Here is a 17,678-nt window from a genome sequence, read left to right as displayed (position 1 = left end):
TTGGATCAACAATCACGTGAGAGTCGGAACTGGAGGTGCTAACCCCAAAGTAGTCTAGAACAGTGCCGCAAATAAAAAGGGGTGCGGATATCAATCTTTTGCAACATAACCAATCCAAAGCTGCTATGCTTGGCCTACAAAAACAAGTTCTGCCATAATATTCTACCCCCACTAGAGAATCCTATCACGACTCACTTAAGCCACAGATCTCCATCTAGAAGGAGATGATGACGGAAATTGTGTGGAGAAAACAAGGTTGGCAGCTCGTTGATGATCTGTTTCTAGCATTGGATGCAAATAATCCCCGCAGGCAGGGATTGACGTATGTAGCGGGCTGACAACCTTCCAAGGTTGGAAATAGACCCATACGAGGCTTTACGATTACGAGTGTGAAAGGGGCTCAGCCCTCCAGGGCTGGAAGCTCCGGCCCATATTGGATGACATAAAACTGGGGCGGGTCCTCCGGAGCATCCATTGCCAAGAAATTTCCTACCTCAGAGTGGTTCGTTTAATCACTCATATCTCCCCAACATGCGTGCTTTCCCAAAGCCAGTAACAGTAGAGGACATTATACTGCAATATTCAATTGATATATCTTTAGGTTAGCGCTTTAAGTGTACTAATGTACCTCCTGGGGGCCAGTGAATATATCATCATAGAGCTCAGATGCTAATCCAGTTTAGGAAATGACCTGTGAGGATATAAAAGGTACTAGTTGTCCATGACACCGACGCAAGATATTCTTTTGACGACTGTCACCACAGAAAAAGGCGGAGAAGAGGCTTAATTCATGAAATCAACTTTTCCATATATAACCGGAGATATTACCTCGCATCCATATACCTTAAGCTGCGAGTTCCCGAATCTGCCCAACCAAATCGACAACAGTCTCTTTAAAGGGCCGATATTTCACCCCCAACTCCCGGGCTACAGTTTCTCCATCAATTCCATAAGAGGCACTCGGCTTCTCACCCATCTTGTAATTTGTTGTCACAGTTTCCTTCGCCCAATCAAATGCATCGCGAATGATATCTGCAGCATATTCGTACGAGAACGGCTCGGGCGAAGCAGCCACAAATCGCTTCCCGCCAGCTTCGGGTGTGAGCAAAGCCTGGACATGCACCTCGGCAAGGTCGCGAGCATCAATCCAACCGGGGACCCGTGCCCTAGGAAGTGGATCTGCACCTGCAGCCACACTCCAGAGCATCATATTTGACTCGTTGAGTTGCTCCACTGTCGGCACGGGGTGCACTACCGGACCGAAGACCATGGGAGGACAGAGAGTCACTAGGTCGAATTTGGTCTTCTGTTCCTTGACAAACTCCCATGCTGCGAGCTCGGCGAACTTTTTGGAGCCGCGGTATGCGGTGACAGAGTCAGATTTTGGATCGATTGCCTCCTCGTATGTCAGCGGATTCCAGTTTGCGGCAGTATACGTAAATCCTGGTGCCGGAGTGCTGCTCAAGTTAACCACTGAGGCGAAGGAGGATGTCATGACAAGTCGCTGGACTTTTGATCCTGGCTGGGCAGAGGCGGAAAGAATCGACTTGACTCCGTTGATGGCAGGCAAGATCAATTCCTGCTCGTTGTTGGTGGTGTCGTAGAAGAAGGGCTGTGAAAGATGTTAGCAAGTTCAGTCAGTCATAAACAAAGAATTGTGAGTTGCCTACGCTCGCTACATGGATGACTGCATCAATGCCGTCCATTACAGAATCGAAAACTCCGATCTGGGTGAAGTCTTCCACAACAACGAAATCAAGCTTTGAAGCGTACTGCGGACGTGCGGCCTTCATCTGATCTCCCTTTTGCTTTGATCTTGTCGACCCTCGGACTGAGAATCCGCGAGCTAGGAGGTTGTCGACGACATGGGCGCCGATGAACCCTGTGGCGCCGGTAACGAGGATGCACCTGGGATCATAAGTACGTATCGCGGAGATAGGAGGAGACCGACTTACGAGGGCTTTTGAGAAGACATTCTTATTAGGTATAGGTTTAATTAGAGGGGTAAGATGGATATTGACAAGTGCTTTATAGGAATGAACTTATTATACTAGTGCCCACCCCGCGTGGGGTGAATATGCAAGCGAGATGATATATTAATATCCACAATATCCACATGACTATTAGTGTGGGGGAGCAAGATCAGGCTGAAAAGGTACGCTGAATAGGGGAGAGTATTTTATTGTTCTATTTGTTGTTTATATCGTCTAGCTATGTATGTATGGATAGTGGACATCAATCGTCACGTATCTATATCTACCACATGATCATCACTTCATCTCATTTTTGCTCCTGTAGTACCTCCTCCGTTGTACGGACGATAACATCAAAGGCATTACGGATATACTTCTCTTCGGCTAGAGCGTTGCCACTAATCACCCGTATCACACAGACGCCATCAACGACTGTAGAGGTGATGAAGATTTCGCCTCGCGTGTTGACCAACTCGGAGATCTTCTTGGTCAGGCCGTCAGCCACTTCATCTTTGGCCACGCGATCAGGCGATCCACTGGCCCCATTAGATACAGCCTGGGGGCTCTTGACACGGAAGACGGTCAAGCCAAAGCCTGGCTTAGTGACAATCTCAAATAGATCGGACCGACCGCGCACTAAACCAGCAAAAATGTCACCGAGATCGATGGTCTTGCGGATGTGCGCTTTCATGCCGTTGAGACCATAGCTTCGGATCACGAACCAAATCTTTAGCGCGCGGAATCTGCGACCGAGAGAGATAGACCAGTTCCGGTAGTCAATTACGTTCCCCATATCCGAGTATGGGTTGCGCAGATATGTTGGTGTGATATCCAATGCGCTCGTCAGATCCAAGCGATTCCGGACAAAGAGGACGCTTGTGAATGTTAGACCAAAGATAAAAATTTGCGCATGGGCGATTGGAGTGAAGAGCTTACCTAGCATCAAAGTTGACTAGCAGCCACTTGTGCATATTCGTGTTGAAGCTGTCAACACCCTCCGCAAAGTCCTTCGCAATATACTGCCACTCATCCGCAACGAGCGACGCACCAGCATAGGCGGCATCAATGTGCACCCAAATACGCTGCCACGCCGGCCTTTCTTGCAGAACTGCCTTGATCTCTGCAAAACGGTCCACACTGCATGTGTTTGTCGTGCCAAAGGTCAGAGTGAGGTGGTACGGGGTAAGTCCGTCCTTGTCGCATTTCTCAAGAACTTCACGGAGACGAGGTCCGGTCATTTCCATGTTATCCTCCAGCCGGGTGGTCACGCCGCGGAAGCGACTGCCTGCAACTAAGGCACCCTTAGCGCCGCTGCTGTGTGTTTGGTCACTGGCAATGACGACTAGCTTGGCTTGGACATCGAATTTGCGGTCGTCGTACTCGGGTGTACCCTCCTTCAGGCCTTCAGCAAGCAGCAGCTCCCGCACACGCCTCTCGCGTGCGGCGACAATAATAGTCGCAATAGCATCACTTGCACTGTTCTGGATCACACCGCCGCCATGGGTCTCCGACGTACTCCTGAAACACTCAGGTAGCGCCAGAGCTTTCGCAACCCAATCCATAACAATCGTCTCCATCTCCGTGCATGCTGGCGAACACAGCCAGTTGAAAGCAGGGGCAGTGAATGTGGCGGAGTACATTTCACCCAGAATGCTGGGGTATGTCACGCAGGCGGGGAAGTATGCCATGAAATTCGGAGACTGCCAATGGGTCAAGCCGGGTTTGATCTTGGTGTCAACATCTTCCTGAATTTTTGCCCACTCTTCTGGTTCATCAGGCGGGTTCTCTGGGATTAGAGGGCGAAGGTATCCGGGTTCGACGGCGGGTAGGACTCGGCGCTCGGGGACGCTGTCGAAGTAATTGATGACTGCAAGAAAATTTGGTTAGATTGAACAATTGAGCCTCAAATTTGTACAAAGACAGGATAGCTCGTACTATCATCGATGGCAGAGTGTGCCGCGGTCTTGAACTGGTCGCGATCCATGCTGCGCGTCAACTAGAGATCTGCGACGCGGGGTACCGTTTTTGTTCTAGAGCTGCAAGTGCGGTAATTGGCGACACAGTAGAATAAAATATATAGAAAATAATTTAGAATAAGAGTACGAGTGGAATTTGTGAGACTGAGGCGGAAGCAAATCTTTTATATGTGGGAAAAGCAGACATGTCGAAGAAAAGGCGCGGGGAGGTCTGGAATTAATTCCGTCGGGACTTCAATTCCACGTTCCGAGTGCGCAAAGGTTTCTTTCCGCTCGGAATATTCCGATTTTCCGAGGTATATGTTTGTACATCCTCAGCCCATCACCCACGGCTCAATCTTCCTCTTCCTTGGGATCATAAATGTCGCCCGCGGGTGTCTTCTCCAGTCTCTTCCCATTTTCTGTTATAATCTCCCTGCTAGGGACAACCACCACAAACATACGAGCAACATCCTTGCCTCGATTCACCCATTCGTGGTTCGCGCCGCGGCAGACAATGACATCGTGCTGATTTAGGATCTTCTCTTCGCCTCCATCTGTGATGAACCCGACAGTGCCGGACAACACTACAGCGTAATCTAAGCTCAGTGTCCGATGGAACCAGCCTGCATTTGCCGGGGGTAGATCGAGGATGCGGCAGGAAGGACCCTTGGTGTCAGCCAGTGGGACAAGAGTTTTGTGTGGATCAGAGAGCTCGCGCATATTGTCCACTGGAAAGCCACGCGAGCGGTGAATCTGGATAACCCCGAACCCAGAGTCAGGCCCCGGGGTTGAGAATGTCGGAGCAGATGTGGGATCGTATGGCGTCAAAATTTCATCGGAAGCGAAATACGCCTTTCCCTGAGCATCGTGGCCTGCGATAACGCGACGAATTGGAGTGTCCATTATATGAAAAATGAGCTGTGGACAAGAGGAGTTGAAAGAGAGTCTCTGAAGCGAGGTGCGGATATGACAATAGAGAGATGAGGCAAGTTGGGAGGCTTGCTGCCTTTATATGCCTTGTGAACTGGTCAAATAGCGGGTCAATGAGACAGAGATGAAGATTACCAAGCACTTCAAAGATTTCGACAGTCATTCATGGATTTTATACGCGCTGTTCTGATTGATAATCATGAGATTGGTAAGATGGGGGCTAAAAATGTATCAAACTGCAAGGACAAAACTTCCAGTCTGACTGCTGGCATAACACTCTAAATCCAGGTAATGATAACATATTTTTTTGATCAACAGCAAATAAGAGCTTCGCTGTTGTTCACTCAGTCTCATTTGAACCCCCCTTGTCGCCTTCCCCGTTGTCCGGATTGTCGTATCCCTCATCATATACCTCTGCTTTTAGCTCCTTCCCTTGAATATTCAACTTCTCCATTGGTAAATACACAAACAGCATACGACACCACTCGGTGTCACTCCGGTTCCGGAACGAATGTGCAGTACCCCTTTGTACACTCACATCGCCACGATGCATATGTCGACTCGCACCCGAGTCTAGCAAAAGATCAACATCCCCCTCAATTATCACACCATAGTCAACGCTCACTGTCCGATGCATCGGGGTCGCCTTTCCCGGACGGAGATCAATTAGACGGAAAAGGGTTCCGTTGTCGACTGTGATTCCGGGAGGTTGATGTAGGAACTCATCGTACATGGCAACATCTGCCTCAGCGTCAACCGAGGCTGGCATACTGGTCGTAGCGTATAGCAGGGCAATCTCGCCATCCTCTCCGGTCGGGGTTGACGGAAGGTAGTCGGGAACTTGTGCATGGGAGACAAATACTGATTCGCCCTCGGTATTGTGGGTGGTGATGTAGCGGCGGATATAGGGAAGTGGGTTCGGCTGGTAAGGGGGCATAATGAGTTGATATAAATGGCATTTGAGAAAGAGACAAGCGGTATTAGATGAGAAATTCATCAAAAGTCGCTTGAAGTTGGGAAGTAGCAAATAAATCCTTGACGAAATACTGTCACATCATGGTGGCATCATTCTATAGATTCCCAAGTAGGATTAAGCATATTTCTGTTCCAAGGGTGAGCCAAAGTCAAATTGCCACACATTCTATGAGCGCGTAGGGCCCTTCGCTATCATCTGCCCAAACTTGTTGTTCAAATGAGTTTCTAACATTCGTTTGTGCCCATCTGACACCTTCATCCTGTCCTTCATACTACTAGCCAATTTGTCGATGCACTCATCTAGGCTAGGGCCACCCTCAAATATTTCCTCGTCCTTTTTAGCAGCAACTGCTTCCTTCCAGAGATCGTTCAAGTCCTCTCCCCACCCAAGTGCATCTGCTAATTGACGAACACCATCGTCGCAACTTCCGAGGATACACACATCTTCATCTCGATTACCCAGATCTCCTGCTTTTTCATTGTTGATCAAAACCCGAGGAATTCCCTTTTTTACTAGACCTGGCAGCCTAGAGCAAGGTGCCACACGTAAACTAGTTCCCATGACAAGCATCAAGTCCGCCTCAAGGACTTCTTTCTCCTTTTGGTCAAACTCAGCCGGCAGAGATTGCCCAAAGAATACAACATCTGGCTTGACCGCACCCCCGCACCCGGTCTTAAGGCAGTAGGGCACTTCACCAGCTAAAATCGCTTTGTTCATTAGATCGTCGGGGTATGGCGACTTGCACTTATAGCAATGTTGACTCTTCCAGTTTCCATGAGCCCAGAGAACCTTGTCAGCAGGAACCCCGGCATCTTGCTCAAGCCCATCGATATTTTGAGTGAAAAGAAAATGGAGCAGATTCTTCTTTGCCAGCAGTGCTAGGAACGCATGGGTGATAGTCGGTTTGAGATTTCCCGGGTGACGTGCCCGGGCGATTGCGTAGAATGGCTCAGGCGTGTGAGAGAAATAATTGATGTGGAAAATTGCCTCTGGGTACGGGAGCCGCAATGGAGCGAGCTTATCATACAGGCCTGTGTTTGGAGATCTGAAATCTGGGATTCCGGCTCCAGTGCTGATTCCAGCTCCAGTCAAGACGACGATTCGCGTGACTTTTCCAGTCTTGATGCGGTCGATGATTGATTTGATGTCGGGGTTCATACTGGCATTTGTATGATATGAGGTCTGATTGGACATGTCTCTAAGTTTGGGTATTGTTTGATCTGGGTGGTGGTTGGAAGTAAATGATTGTTTTGATTTTGGAGCATCAAAACAGAGGGGTATCTGTCGGCGCCTTAATGCCTTAGGTTGCTAGCAGAGCCTCATGATCGTCCAAATCATACATGTCACATGTCCATCTTCTATCTAGCCAGAAATTTTATTACTCGCTTGGCAAAGTAACATTTGTCAACTCGGTAAGCAAGTCTGTCCAGTCTGGTGTGCTCAGCTCAACATTAGCGCTGCTATCTAGCATCTCTGCCCATAAGTCTTCAAGAGGCAATGGAGTAAGCAATGCATCTTCTGAAGGGCACACCGTCAATTGAGCATTGGGCAATGTGATGTTCTTGGGATCCAACGAAGCAGGCGTGGGGATATCCGGCTGTGGGGCATTGACTGTTGCGGAATTTGAATTCGAAGATGCAGAAAGCTCCTGCAAGTCACGAGAGCTTACTCTTTTTTCGTGTTTCCAATGCTTTCGCAAGATACCCATCATGGCCTTGATTCCTTCACGTGCGATGGGCGAGGATTGTTGTGCCCGGCTGAGCATTCGACAGGCATCGAGTACTTCCTCTTTTCGCTTCTCGGCCAGAATGTCGTCCCAGTTGAAACACACATCTATCAGAAGAATGGCAGCTGCCATGAACACGTGGTGCATGACTGCCCATATGACCGAGCTATGCGGTGTGAATACAGGCTCTTCCTCATCCATAATGCGTTTCACTTCAAGCACCTTGCGCGCAGATCGAAGAGCTACGACATGCGAATAGGAGTATTTGGGCTCCTTTGCCCCACGCACTAGGTAGTGGCGATGCAACCGACAGAGCCGTGAATGATAGCCCTGTTGTACTAGAGCTCGCTGCCATGCAAGAGCTGGCCGCTCATGATAGAGCGCTGAGTATTCACGCCGAGAGGTTTGATCAAAGCGAAAGAAACTGGGAAGCTCAGCACATATCTTGTGAAGCTTTTGATCGAGCTCAAGTATCTTCTCATAGGGTACCTCTTGTTCATGGAAATGGAAGTATGCCATCTCGTCCACTATTTGGCGACACACAACAGCCAACTTCGATCGACATAGACTGTATGTCATTGCGGTTGGAGTAGACAGAGGAACACCGTTCTCGATATGGTCGATGTCCTCATCCTCAATATTGAGAGGCTGTTGTACAACCATATGCTGAGGGTGGATCGAATACGTCCACTCTTGTGGTCCGCTCAAAAAGCCTATCAACCTTCAAATATCATCAGTCATTGTATCAGCAAGGTCTCTGTTCACGACGTACCAGTCGTATGTTGCCAAGTCCCACCACAGCCGCCGTTTAAGCTCAACATTTGTTTTATCAAACTCATTCGCTGAGCGTTCGATCACAACCCGAGGACAGTCCACAATATGAAGCCCCATACTAATGGCTTGACTCACAAATGACCTATGCACAAACAGCGGACTGACGGAGGGGGGCACATTCATATTGGACAGATGATGACCAATGACCATAGTCGCTTGCAGTCCTTCGAGGCTGGGATAAGGTATATAATTGCTCTGGATCAATGCAGCCCCTGCCAGAAATGTGTGTTCTTGACTGAATGGTTCTGCGTGCTCGGGTGACTCTATCAGAAGTTGGTAATACAGGGCGGCAGCAGTGATAGCAAACAGTAGCGCGGTATGAGCCAAATTGATGGACCCATTCCGCGCAACATGCTCATAAATATTCTTAATCTGTTGCTCCACATGTCTGGGTATGATGAGATGATACTGAAAGTCTAGGTATTTGCAATAATACCGAAATAGACTTAGGGCTTCTGCTAGCGGTGGCAGATATGACGGCAGATGGATAGTCGCCGGATTTTCGCGAGAGGCGAGCCGTTCGCACAACGGAGGAAATTGACCACCAGGTGTGGTATTTTGATGTGAAGGCGAGCGGTTGGGTTCCCGGTGCTGAGATAGCTCAGCCCTTAGCGTGGCAGGAACTGCACTCGGGACGCGGTGTCCCATAACAATCGTCTCAAGCCAATCGGCTGTTAGAAGGGGCTCATTTCCATTGCGGCTCTGTGTTTCCCTGTCCTGCTGTGGAGTCCACTGCAAGGTTCGAGGTGACGCAGACATGCGCTCGTCCAACATGGGCCTCTGATCTGCTTGGCTCATGTGTTGTACAGGTGTTGTCCCCGAGACATAGCCGCCATAGCTGCACTCCAGTCTCCGCGCAGAGCAGCTACTGCATGGAAGCTGCCTGTCGCACTTCAGCTTCTTCTTTCGACAGGACTCACAGGAAACGGGGTCTTGCCGAGACTGTCTCTTTGAGCCTGGGGTGACGAATCCAGAATCTGGCCTTCGCTTCATCTTGCAAATCTCACCGAAGACACTTGAGCAATAGTTGGAACGGCGAGAGCGAAAAAGATTGTACGATCGGCGTTTGTTTTGCGCAGGAGACTGTAGATGTTCGTCTGGAGGCTCCGCGGACTCTCCGATACGCTAAACCATATCCGGCAATTCTGCCTCCGGGCAGCATCTAGACAGTTGCCCGGAGACTCCGAGCGCGATTCTTTACCTTGAGAATTTAATTAGTTGAATTTCTTATAAAGATCATGGCGTTCCGCAGTTCTTTTGCTTCAAATCAGAGCCATTTATTTTTATAGTGCTCTGCTCATTTTCCTGGGCTTGAGCTTCCTATTGACCAGCAAAATGTCACAAAAGGATAGCCATCCAACTGAATTCTCGTACGTGAAATACGCTTCAAGCTATAACATAGCTGATCTCTGACTCTTCTAGGCCCCGAGCATGGCTTGCCATATTCGGCGCCTTCACGTGTGCGTTTTGCACAGTGGGCTTCATGAACTCGTTCGGTATCTTCGAAGAGTATTACACGAAGAACCAGCTATCCTCAAGCTCCACATCTACCGTCGCATGGATTGGGGCTATTTCAATATTCTTTCTGTTTTCTACATCTGTCGGGGCAGGAGCAATGCTTGATATTTTCGGACCAAAGGTAAGGATTCTCCTTCTCGATGATTGGGAGAGAAACTCATGGTTCCTTTGAACAGCTTATGGTATATGTTGGCTCATTCGGGTGTGTTTTTGCACTTATGATGACTTCGCTTTGCAAGGAGTTCTATCAATTCTTGCTCGCCCAGGGTGTCGTATTTGGTATTTCCATGGGTCTGGCGACATGGCCAATGCTCGCATTGGTCGGACAATATATCAAATTGAAGCGTGCTGCGGCGATGGGGATTGTTCTTGCAGGTTCCTCGCTCGGTGGGATTATCTGGCCCATTGTAATCGACAGATTGATCAAACATCCCAGCATTGGATTTCCCTGGACAATGCGAATTGTCAGCTTTGTCATGATTCCTTGCTTTATCTTTTCTTGTGCAGTGGCCAAATCTCCGGATACACCCAAGACGAATTTGGAGAGTCGCGATTCAAGCCAGCGAAGTGACGAAATTATCACTGAGCAAAAGGACATACCGCAGAGTCACAAGGCAGAAGCTCTGGCCCTTGTCCGAAAGCCATCGTTGCAGCTACTGTGCCTCGCGGTGTTCATCATATACTTTGGCATGTTCTCGCCGTTCTTCTACACAACTTCCTACGCAGTTGAGAAAGGATTCTCGACATCTCTGGCATTTTATACTGTTTCCATTGTGAATGGTGCTTCGTTCCCCGGGAGAGTCCTCCCTGGCATCATTGCTGATAAGTACGGAAAATTCAACTGTTGCATCATTGCCACCATGTCCGCAGGGATTATTGCATTGTGCTGGACTAAGGTGACATCTGTGGCCGGCCTGGTAATTTGGTGCGCTGCATACGGCTTTGCGTCCGGAGTGAGTAACTCTCGAATGATAATAACCTTCAAATACTAACTAGAATTGTAGGGAATTCTATCCCTCCAGCAAGCTTGTGCTGCTCAGGTTGCTACTTCTACCACTCTTGGTTTGGCAATCGGGACTGTGTCAGGTTCTACAGCTCTATCGTATGACCACAATCTCTCGGAAAGATAATGTTAGATGCTGACACAAATTACAGTGCTATGGCAAATGTGCCCATCAGTGGTGCTTTGGTTGAAAGATATGGGTATCTTTCCCTGTCAATATATTCGGGGGTCTCCTTGCTACTTGGTGGCGTCCTTTTGATTGCTGCGCGTCTGGCACAAAATAGAGAGCTTCGAGCTATTGTCTAGTATTTTGCCATGAGGGCAGGCTTTTGTTATTCTATTCGATACTCCAGCTTATTATGTGAAGGGTGGGTTTAATACAAGGCTATCCTGCTAGCGGGACAGAGCCTTTGGAACCGTGGTAATCTTGTTCGGGCATGACTGTGGCTCGAAAATGTGTTATTTGAATATAGAGTTTCGATTCAAATCTAATATAAACTCCTTAATTCTATCTGCTTACTTAGTCAAGAGGTAAGAAAAACCTTAATTTTTAGAAGTATCATTTCTCTCGCTTTGCACTATTATGATAGATTTTACTGCTTACCGATACATATTCTCTGTATACTACCTATTATATTGACTTATCTTTTATAGTGATAGTGGAATTCCCCTAACTGCGCTAAAGGGGAAAAGAAGAAGAAGAGGGAGAGAGAGCTATTTATGTAGCTGCTAGTCCTGATATATAGGATTAGGTGATCTTAACAGTTCCAACTCTCTGTTTATTATTATAGAATACATTTATACCCGAGGCAGATACATAAGTTAGTCACTCTATAGGTTCGCACTGGCAGCCTAGCCTGAGGTACTTTTATTAAACTCCTGAGTTCCCTACTTTGAGATAGTTTAATCCCGCTAGGGCCAAACATATATTGCCCTTTTTAACTTTGTAGATATTAATTATATATTCTATTAGCCAAGGGCAGCAGATAAAAGTGTAGTATGTTTCCTACATTACAACAAACGTGCTATTTAGGCATCAGATTAGAGCACAAGTTTATGAATTTATCGTACCCTCCGCGCCCCTTACAGTTTTCTAATATCTGGAAACTGGGTTTGGGGTAGAGAGTGCTAAGGAGATATATTTATTCCTATATGACTATTCCTTAGGTGGCCGTAAATTCCGGGGCTGAGATTTAGCAGAATATATTACAAAAAAAGAAAGGGACAAACTCAATAATTGTCCAGCTATATCCTGTTTACTAAGTCTAACGACACTCTCAATGTTCCTACCTTCCTATATTCCTTCCACACCTCATATTATATGAAACATATTTGTAACTCACTTTTAATCTCGATTTCAATCTATCTAAATCTCATCCAATGCCGATTCAGGCCAATTCTTATGATAATAGGCATTTCCAGATTTTCTGAGCAAAATCTACGTGGTTGTGTAAATAGTCAGGAAATAAATAACAGTCGTCGATAGCCGGTAATATATATAACCACATTATCAAACATATCCCGCGGGATTTGTTTTGGAAAAATTTTCAATTGCTAATAGCTTTTGAATTTGGAGCATGTGCGAAGTAAATGCTCGAAGTGATTTTCAAGGCAAGCTTTTCTTGGTGCCTGAGGAATCAGGTGTCATCTGGGCTTCTGCAATGTTTGTGACTTTTCTTTTCTCAGCTTGGCCGGCCATTCCATCCTCTTTTTTTACCCAATCAGAGAAAATGATTATCCAGATGGACAACAGTGGTAAATTTCCACTTCGGGTCCCTGGAATCAATGCCATTCCTGTGAATTATGAGCTCGACGTCAATGAGCGGTTCGCCCATGGGCCTCCCGCACACTCAAGAAACAAGGGTCACACCCCGCGTCTTACAAGGCCTGAAGTATTGCTCCTTCGTCTCATAGAACATGTGACCGACAAGAAAAACTGGGAACAGGACATCTTTGATGAAAATGTGGTCACCGAGTGGTATACCGAAGCCAAGTTAGACTCAACGCTGGGAAGCGATTCAAGATATGAATGGGACATCGATTTCAATATGGACTTGGTTTCGGCAAACACCTGGAACTGGTGCATTCAGGAGCTTCGGGATAAGGCCCTCCATTCCACCAAGAAGGGATATGTCCTCATATTGAATGCCGATTCTGGTGTCTGCAAATCCGATCTGCTAGTTGCAAGCAACTTACAGGAATCTTTGCAAGACTCACTTGGTCATATATTGAACCGTCATTCAAAGCTGCCTCTAAAAGAAAAAGATCTGGGCTCCATCCTTGAACTGGTCGACCCGTCACTTTTCATGCTCGCCTACGGTCGGACTGCTGTTCTGAACCAAGGAGGTCAGGTCCGCATGAGCGAAAAATGCATCTCATTCCCAACGACTGAACTCAACGTTCACATCCCGACCACCCCAGAACTACACCCTACAACAATAGGATCATCACTTTGGTCAAACAAGTTTCAGTGATTGCCATGCGAGGTCAAGTTTGAGGACGAGGGTAAAGTGATGCGGATTGCGTCCTACATCAACAACCTACACCCAAAACATACCAAAGCATATGCGTCAATTGAACAGCTCATCAGCTTAAGCCTAGAGCCCTGGAATGATGTTTTGAAGAAAGGAACAACAAGTCGATACCCGCTACGCATCAAAACATTCGGGTTCGAAGCCATTGAGCCTGACGAAATATGGGGCACATTTGAACCCTGGCTCTGGAAAGACAAGCTGCCTGGTGGAACCTGGACACAAGAGACATGGGATGATTATTGTATCAAAGCAAAAGAGTATCTCTCATTACCGGAACTTGACCAGAAATACCGTGTCCAGCACCAGGATCCGTGGGAGCCACAGGATGAACCAGAGGATATAATTGGCTCAATTACTCCCAGTATGTGCGAGTCATGGGAATCAGCGGACCTTTGGAACAAACCAATAGAATGGAAGTGGGAAAGACTACATACATTCAAGTACCCAGAGGCTGGGGCTTCTTACTCCTACGAGGATTGGAAGAGCGGAAAAACAGCCAAACCGTTCATCGATAGAAGGGAAGACCGTGGCGACTCTCCGCACACCGATCACATGTACCAGTCCATTTCACTACAAGATGATTTCCGTGAGCAGGGACTTCAAATTGTTATTCGCGTGTCCAGTATCGATCTCACGCCAGAAAACCCGTCATATCAAGGAGATGATGATTTCCACGTGGATGGTCTACGGAATGAGCATATCGTCGGTGTGACAAGGTACTACTACGACGTTGAGAATATCACCGATGCACGTATTTCCTTCCAACAAGAAGACGACATCAACCCATTCGAGTTTAGACTGGGTGTTGACGCCATGCACAAGATATTCGGACTCCCGCTCTTCGAAGGAGAGGAGTACCGTCCACGAAAGCTTCAAACATTTGGCTCGGTGGGCACAAACCAGGGTCGATTCCTCGCCTGGTCCAATAGCCTTCGTTACAAAACAAGACCATTTACACTGGACGACAAAAGTCGACCTGGTCACCAACGATTCATTTCCCTTTTCCTGGTTGACCCTCATTACCGCATCTGCTCCACTCAGAATGTACCCGCTCAACAGCATAAAGAGTGGCGAGACGCAGTTCTCGGTGAAATGGCCTGTTTTACCAAGTTGCCTCAAGAGATCGCAGACACAATAATGGACCAGACGGGAGATTGGCCTATCGGTACGGCCGAGGCACAGAAATGGAAAGATGACTCGGAAGCGGAGCGACATCGCGCTAGAGAAGTTCAATCTTCTGAGGTGGGCTATTACAGCTTTTGGGCACCTATTGAACACATGGAGGCGGATATTGTAGTTAGCCCTTCAGGGACGCGGACATGTCACGGTGTACCTGTATAAATCCGGCCACCAATTATTATAGCACAGGTTAAATTCAGCAAATAGCAGTTTGGGTTCACTATATCGGTAATTTTGTCTTCGTGCTTTTTTTGCTTCCAGGGCGAGGAAGATGGTTGACTAGCTGTGTGTGGCTGAATGATCTCGGTTTTAGTGGTTAGTTGAACTGCTAATAAGCTAGCCGGCGGTGGAAATTGGTGGCGTACCAGCCAGTTACACTAAGGTGCAGGTTCCACATCGGGCAAAGTTGCCCAGTGTGTAAAAATTGAGTTACTTAATCGGGAAGAAGACACCCGTGGATCTGTTGTATGTCACTTATACAGCGCTGAATTCTCTATCAGGGCCCTTCATTTCAAGGTATCCCTACTAGTGCCTATTTAGATTAGCGATTTAAGATTCTAGTTTCTAAGCCGCTAAACCAGTAGGTAAATAATTCATTTGTCCTAGCCTCTCATCGGCGCGATATGCAAACTACCACGACTATATACATTCATCTACACATGGACATACATAGACTGTATCACTTCTCGGAAGAAGGGTATTACCGAGGACTTTCAATAACGGGGTTTCGTTCACTTTCTTTGTGGCCAGGCATCGTACAGTCCCTCAAAGACCGTCACATCATCGAATGTCGCTTCTCCCACTCCGTTGTGGAAGAAGTTAATTCCAGTGGAGTTGGCGTACCAAGACCTACAGGTTGTTAGTTGTTGACCAATATTCAGGAAACAAGAGTAACTTACCGAGCCCAAGTGCCCAGAGCCAAGCGTCCATTGGCATAGACTTCCAGTACTCCATTGTCCACCACGATAGTGAGCTCCAAAGTCTCAATTTGTTCCTTTCCATTTTTCAAGACGTCGAAGAGACGCAGACGGCCGGCCTCGTTATTACTGAGAATTCCATCAGTTGTTTTCGACGCGGCACTTGTGTTGCTACGGTCGATGATGATGGACTCGTTGGAGAATTGGTAGTAGATAGTTGTAGACTCAAGAGCAGAGGACAACACCTGGAAACCAGCTTGAATACCAGAGTCGCGAGCGGAGGCCGGGAAAGAGATATTGGCTGTCAGAGCGAAGAACTTGTTTGAGGGTGAGGTTTTGAATGGCACCGGCCCAGCCTTCGACAATGTCTTACTAGGCTCGACAAACGACGAGCCAGAAGTGAGAGCGCTGTAAGTCTCCCTGGCGATTGAGATTCCCATTGTTTCGAGATCGAGCTCGCCAGAACCTTCGCGGGCCACACGCCACGAAGTCAAGGACTCGCGTGAAAGTTTGTTATCCACCACGTTAGGGATGGTGCGGATATTCAGCTCGCGCGGCAGCAAGAGAACACCGGTCCAGTTTTGCTGAGCGGTGGGGAATCCCTTCGCCAGCTCAAATAGATCTCCGGTGAGCCAGACGTAGGAAATGAAACGATCGGGGGCACCGCTCTTCTTGGATGCCTGAGAGCTGGCTGGCAAGATCTTGCCTGCAGCAGCATACGCCGACAGACCCCAGTCAAGGACACCGGCCATGGTTGGCTTGAAGGTGACAGAGTCGTCATTTGTGACGTTTCCGGTCACCCACAACATATCGTGAATGGAAGAGACTTGCGGAACAATGGGGAGTCCTGAACCCTCAGTACCGAGGGTCATGAAAATTTCGCCATCTTCACTGTAGCCCTCTGTATTCAGACCGAAGGCGTTGCCAACCTCGAAGTTGAAGCCCCATCCGCCAGCCCAGTCACCTTTACCCCAAGTGGTGTTAACGGGCTCATTCCACCATTCACCGAGATATTCCCAATATTGGAGATCTGCGTCATGCTGACGGTAGAGGAACTGGCAAGGGCCGACATCGTGGACACCGCCAGAGATGGCGACATACCAGGTTCCCGTGGTGCTGTTGACAGATTTGTCCAGAATAGAGCTCTGGAAAGCGTAGGGGTCACGGAAAGCGGTGATATTGAGAGCAAACGGAGGCGTAGGGATCACGGGGCCTTGGTTGACCTTGGTGAAGTTGCGTCCACCATCATAGGAAATAGCCAGGGATTGTGTCTCGCTTCCCCGGGTGTAGGGGATAGACCAATGAATTGGAAGGTACGAGACAGAGGTGTACAAAAGAGTTGGCAGGCCATTGATGCCGCTTGGAATGACAGAGCCATCGAAGACAGCAAGGGGATCGTTCTTTCCTCCGGAGACAATTACTGGAGCTCCATTAGGATTGAGATCTTTATAGGTAGCGAGATCATCGGTTGTAGCTCCTGCAATTCCATCGTGCAGCCAACCCACATGGAAGAGACCAGTCTTAGGATCAGTGTAATGCCCGCATGGGTCGCCTATCTTCCCAGAGGGAGGGAGGAGATGGGCTCTGGGTCTCCATGTGTCGAAAAGGGTAGCATTTGCCAAGGTAGAAAGGTTTGGCGGGGCTGAGTTGTAATCAAGCGGGGAGTTATGGAGATTGATAGCCAATGCCCAGTTTGCCAAACCCACGGTGATTGCACTTGAGAGCTTCATGGTGTAGATCTTGGATAGCTCCTGGAGCTTTCCACGAGATATAAGGACTTTTATATTTCTAATTTGGCCAAAATAAATTGACCGAGATTAGGTGAAGACAGGAGCCAATAGAAAGATCGTCTTCATCAATATGGGCCAAGTTATGATGTTCATTTCCTCTTTGGATGTAGTCGGCAGTTTCCGTGACCCAACGGTAAAACCGCGGGGAAACCCCGGCTGACAATTTCCCCGATGCGAACAAAAGAACATGGAGTACAAGGTTCAATGGCCCTCTTGCATACTCTGGAATCCTGTGGGATTCTATGAATCCGAACCTTGTCTCGGTTCTAGGGAATATTGATATTAAAATAAGAGTCATATAATAAAGGATTAGAAGATGCTCTTCAGTTCCGGGGCTCAT

General features: G+C 47.9%; 8 protein-coding genes across 8 annotated transcripts; 2 read left to right on the top strand and 6 right to left on the bottom strand.

Moving 5' to 3' along the window:
• Positions 1-844: 844 nt before the first annotated feature.
• On the bottom strand, positions 845-3,957 carry PEX2_052060 (bifunctional pyridoxal-dependent decarboxylase/aldehyde reductase; the record flags this gene model as incomplete). The annotated part of the gene is made up of 5 exons (XM_016742481.1): positions 845-1,612; positions 1,671-1,905; positions 2,288-2,848; positions 2,910-3,840; positions 3,909-3,957. The coding sequence occupies 5 exons, from the start codon at positions 3,955-3,957 to the stop codon at positions 845-847; spliced, it is 2,544 nt and encodes an 847-aa protein (XP_016592921.1).
• Positions 3,958-4,282: 325 nt separating this feature from the next.
• On the bottom strand, positions 4,283-4,834 carry PEX2_052050 (cupin domain-containing protein; the record flags this gene model as incomplete). Its single annotated transcript, XM_016742480.1, has 1 exon — positions 4,283-4,834. One exon carries the CDS (start codon positions 4,832-4,834, stop codon positions 4,283-4,285), a length of 552 nt encoding a protein of 183 aa, XP_016592920.1.
• A 367-nt stretch (positions 4,835-5,201) lies between these two features.
• PEX2_052040 (cupin domain-containing protein) lies at positions 5,202-5,798 on the bottom strand (the record flags this gene model as incomplete). Its single annotated transcript, XM_016742479.1, has 1 exon — positions 5,202-5,798. One exon carries the CDS (start codon positions 5,796-5,798, stop codon positions 5,202-5,204), a length of 597 nt encoding a protein of 198 aa, XP_016592919.1.
• A 204-nt stretch (positions 5,799-6,002) lies between these two features.
• PEX2_052030 (Sirtuin family) lies at positions 6,003-6,995 on the bottom strand (the record flags this gene model as incomplete). The annotated part of the gene is made up of 1 exon (XM_016742478.1): positions 6,003-6,995. The coding sequence occupies one exon, from the start codon at positions 6,993-6,995 to the stop codon at positions 6,003-6,005; it is 993 nt and encodes a 330-aa protein (XP_016592918.1).
• Positions 6,996-7,215: 220 nt separating this feature from the next.
• PEX2_052020 (transcription factor domain-containing protein) lies at positions 7,216-9,195 on the bottom strand (the record flags this gene model as incomplete). Its single annotated transcript, XM_016742477.1, has 2 exons — positions 7,216-8,284; positions 8,336-9,195. The coding sequence occupies 2 exons, from the start codon at positions 9,193-9,195 to the stop codon at positions 7,216-7,218; spliced, it is 1,929 nt and encodes a 642-aa protein (XP_016592917.1).
• Positions 9,196-9,732: 537 nt separating this feature from the next.
• On the top strand, positions 9,733-11,224 carry PEX2_052010 (MCT family MFS transporter; the record flags this gene model as incomplete). Its single annotated transcript, XM_016742476.1, has 5 exons — positions 9,733-9,767; positions 9,820-10,036; positions 10,092-10,868; positions 10,920-11,017; positions 11,071-11,224. The coding sequence occupies 5 exons, from the start codon at positions 9,733-9,735 to the stop codon at positions 11,222-11,224; spliced, it is 1,281 nt and encodes a 426-aa protein (XP_016592916.1).
• Positions 11,225-12,648: 1,424 nt separating this feature from the next.
• Positions 12,649-14,793, top strand: PEX2_052000 (uncharacterized protein; the record flags this gene model as incomplete). Its single annotated transcript, XM_016742475.1, has 2 exons — positions 12,649-13,269; positions 13,411-14,793. The coding sequence occupies 2 exons, from the start codon at positions 12,649-12,651 to the stop codon at positions 14,791-14,793; spliced, it is 2,004 nt and encodes a 667-aa protein (XP_016592915.1).
• A 569-nt stretch (positions 14,794-15,362) lies between these two features.
• Positions 15,363-17,278, bottom strand: PEX2_051990 (glycoside hydrolase family 32 protein; the record flags this gene model as incomplete). The annotated part of the gene is made up of 2 exons (XM_016742474.1): positions 15,363-15,480; positions 15,531-17,278. 2 exons carry the CDS (start codon positions 17,276-17,278, stop codon positions 15,363-15,365), a joined length of 1,866 nt encoding a protein of 621 aa, XP_016592914.1.
• Positions 17,279-17,678: the final 400 nt, after the last annotated feature.

The sequence above is a fragment of the Penicillium expansum genome, assembly GCF_000769745.1.
Source record: "Penicillium expansum strain MD-8 chromosome Unknown contig167, whole genome shotgun sequence".
NCBI classification, from domain to species: Eukaryota; Fungi; Ascomycota; class Eurotiomycetes; order Eurotiales; family Aspergillaceae; genus Penicillium; species Penicillium expansum.
The sequence above is the reverse complement of the archived record's forward strand: the minus strand, read 5'-3'. Positions and strand labels throughout refer to the sequence as shown.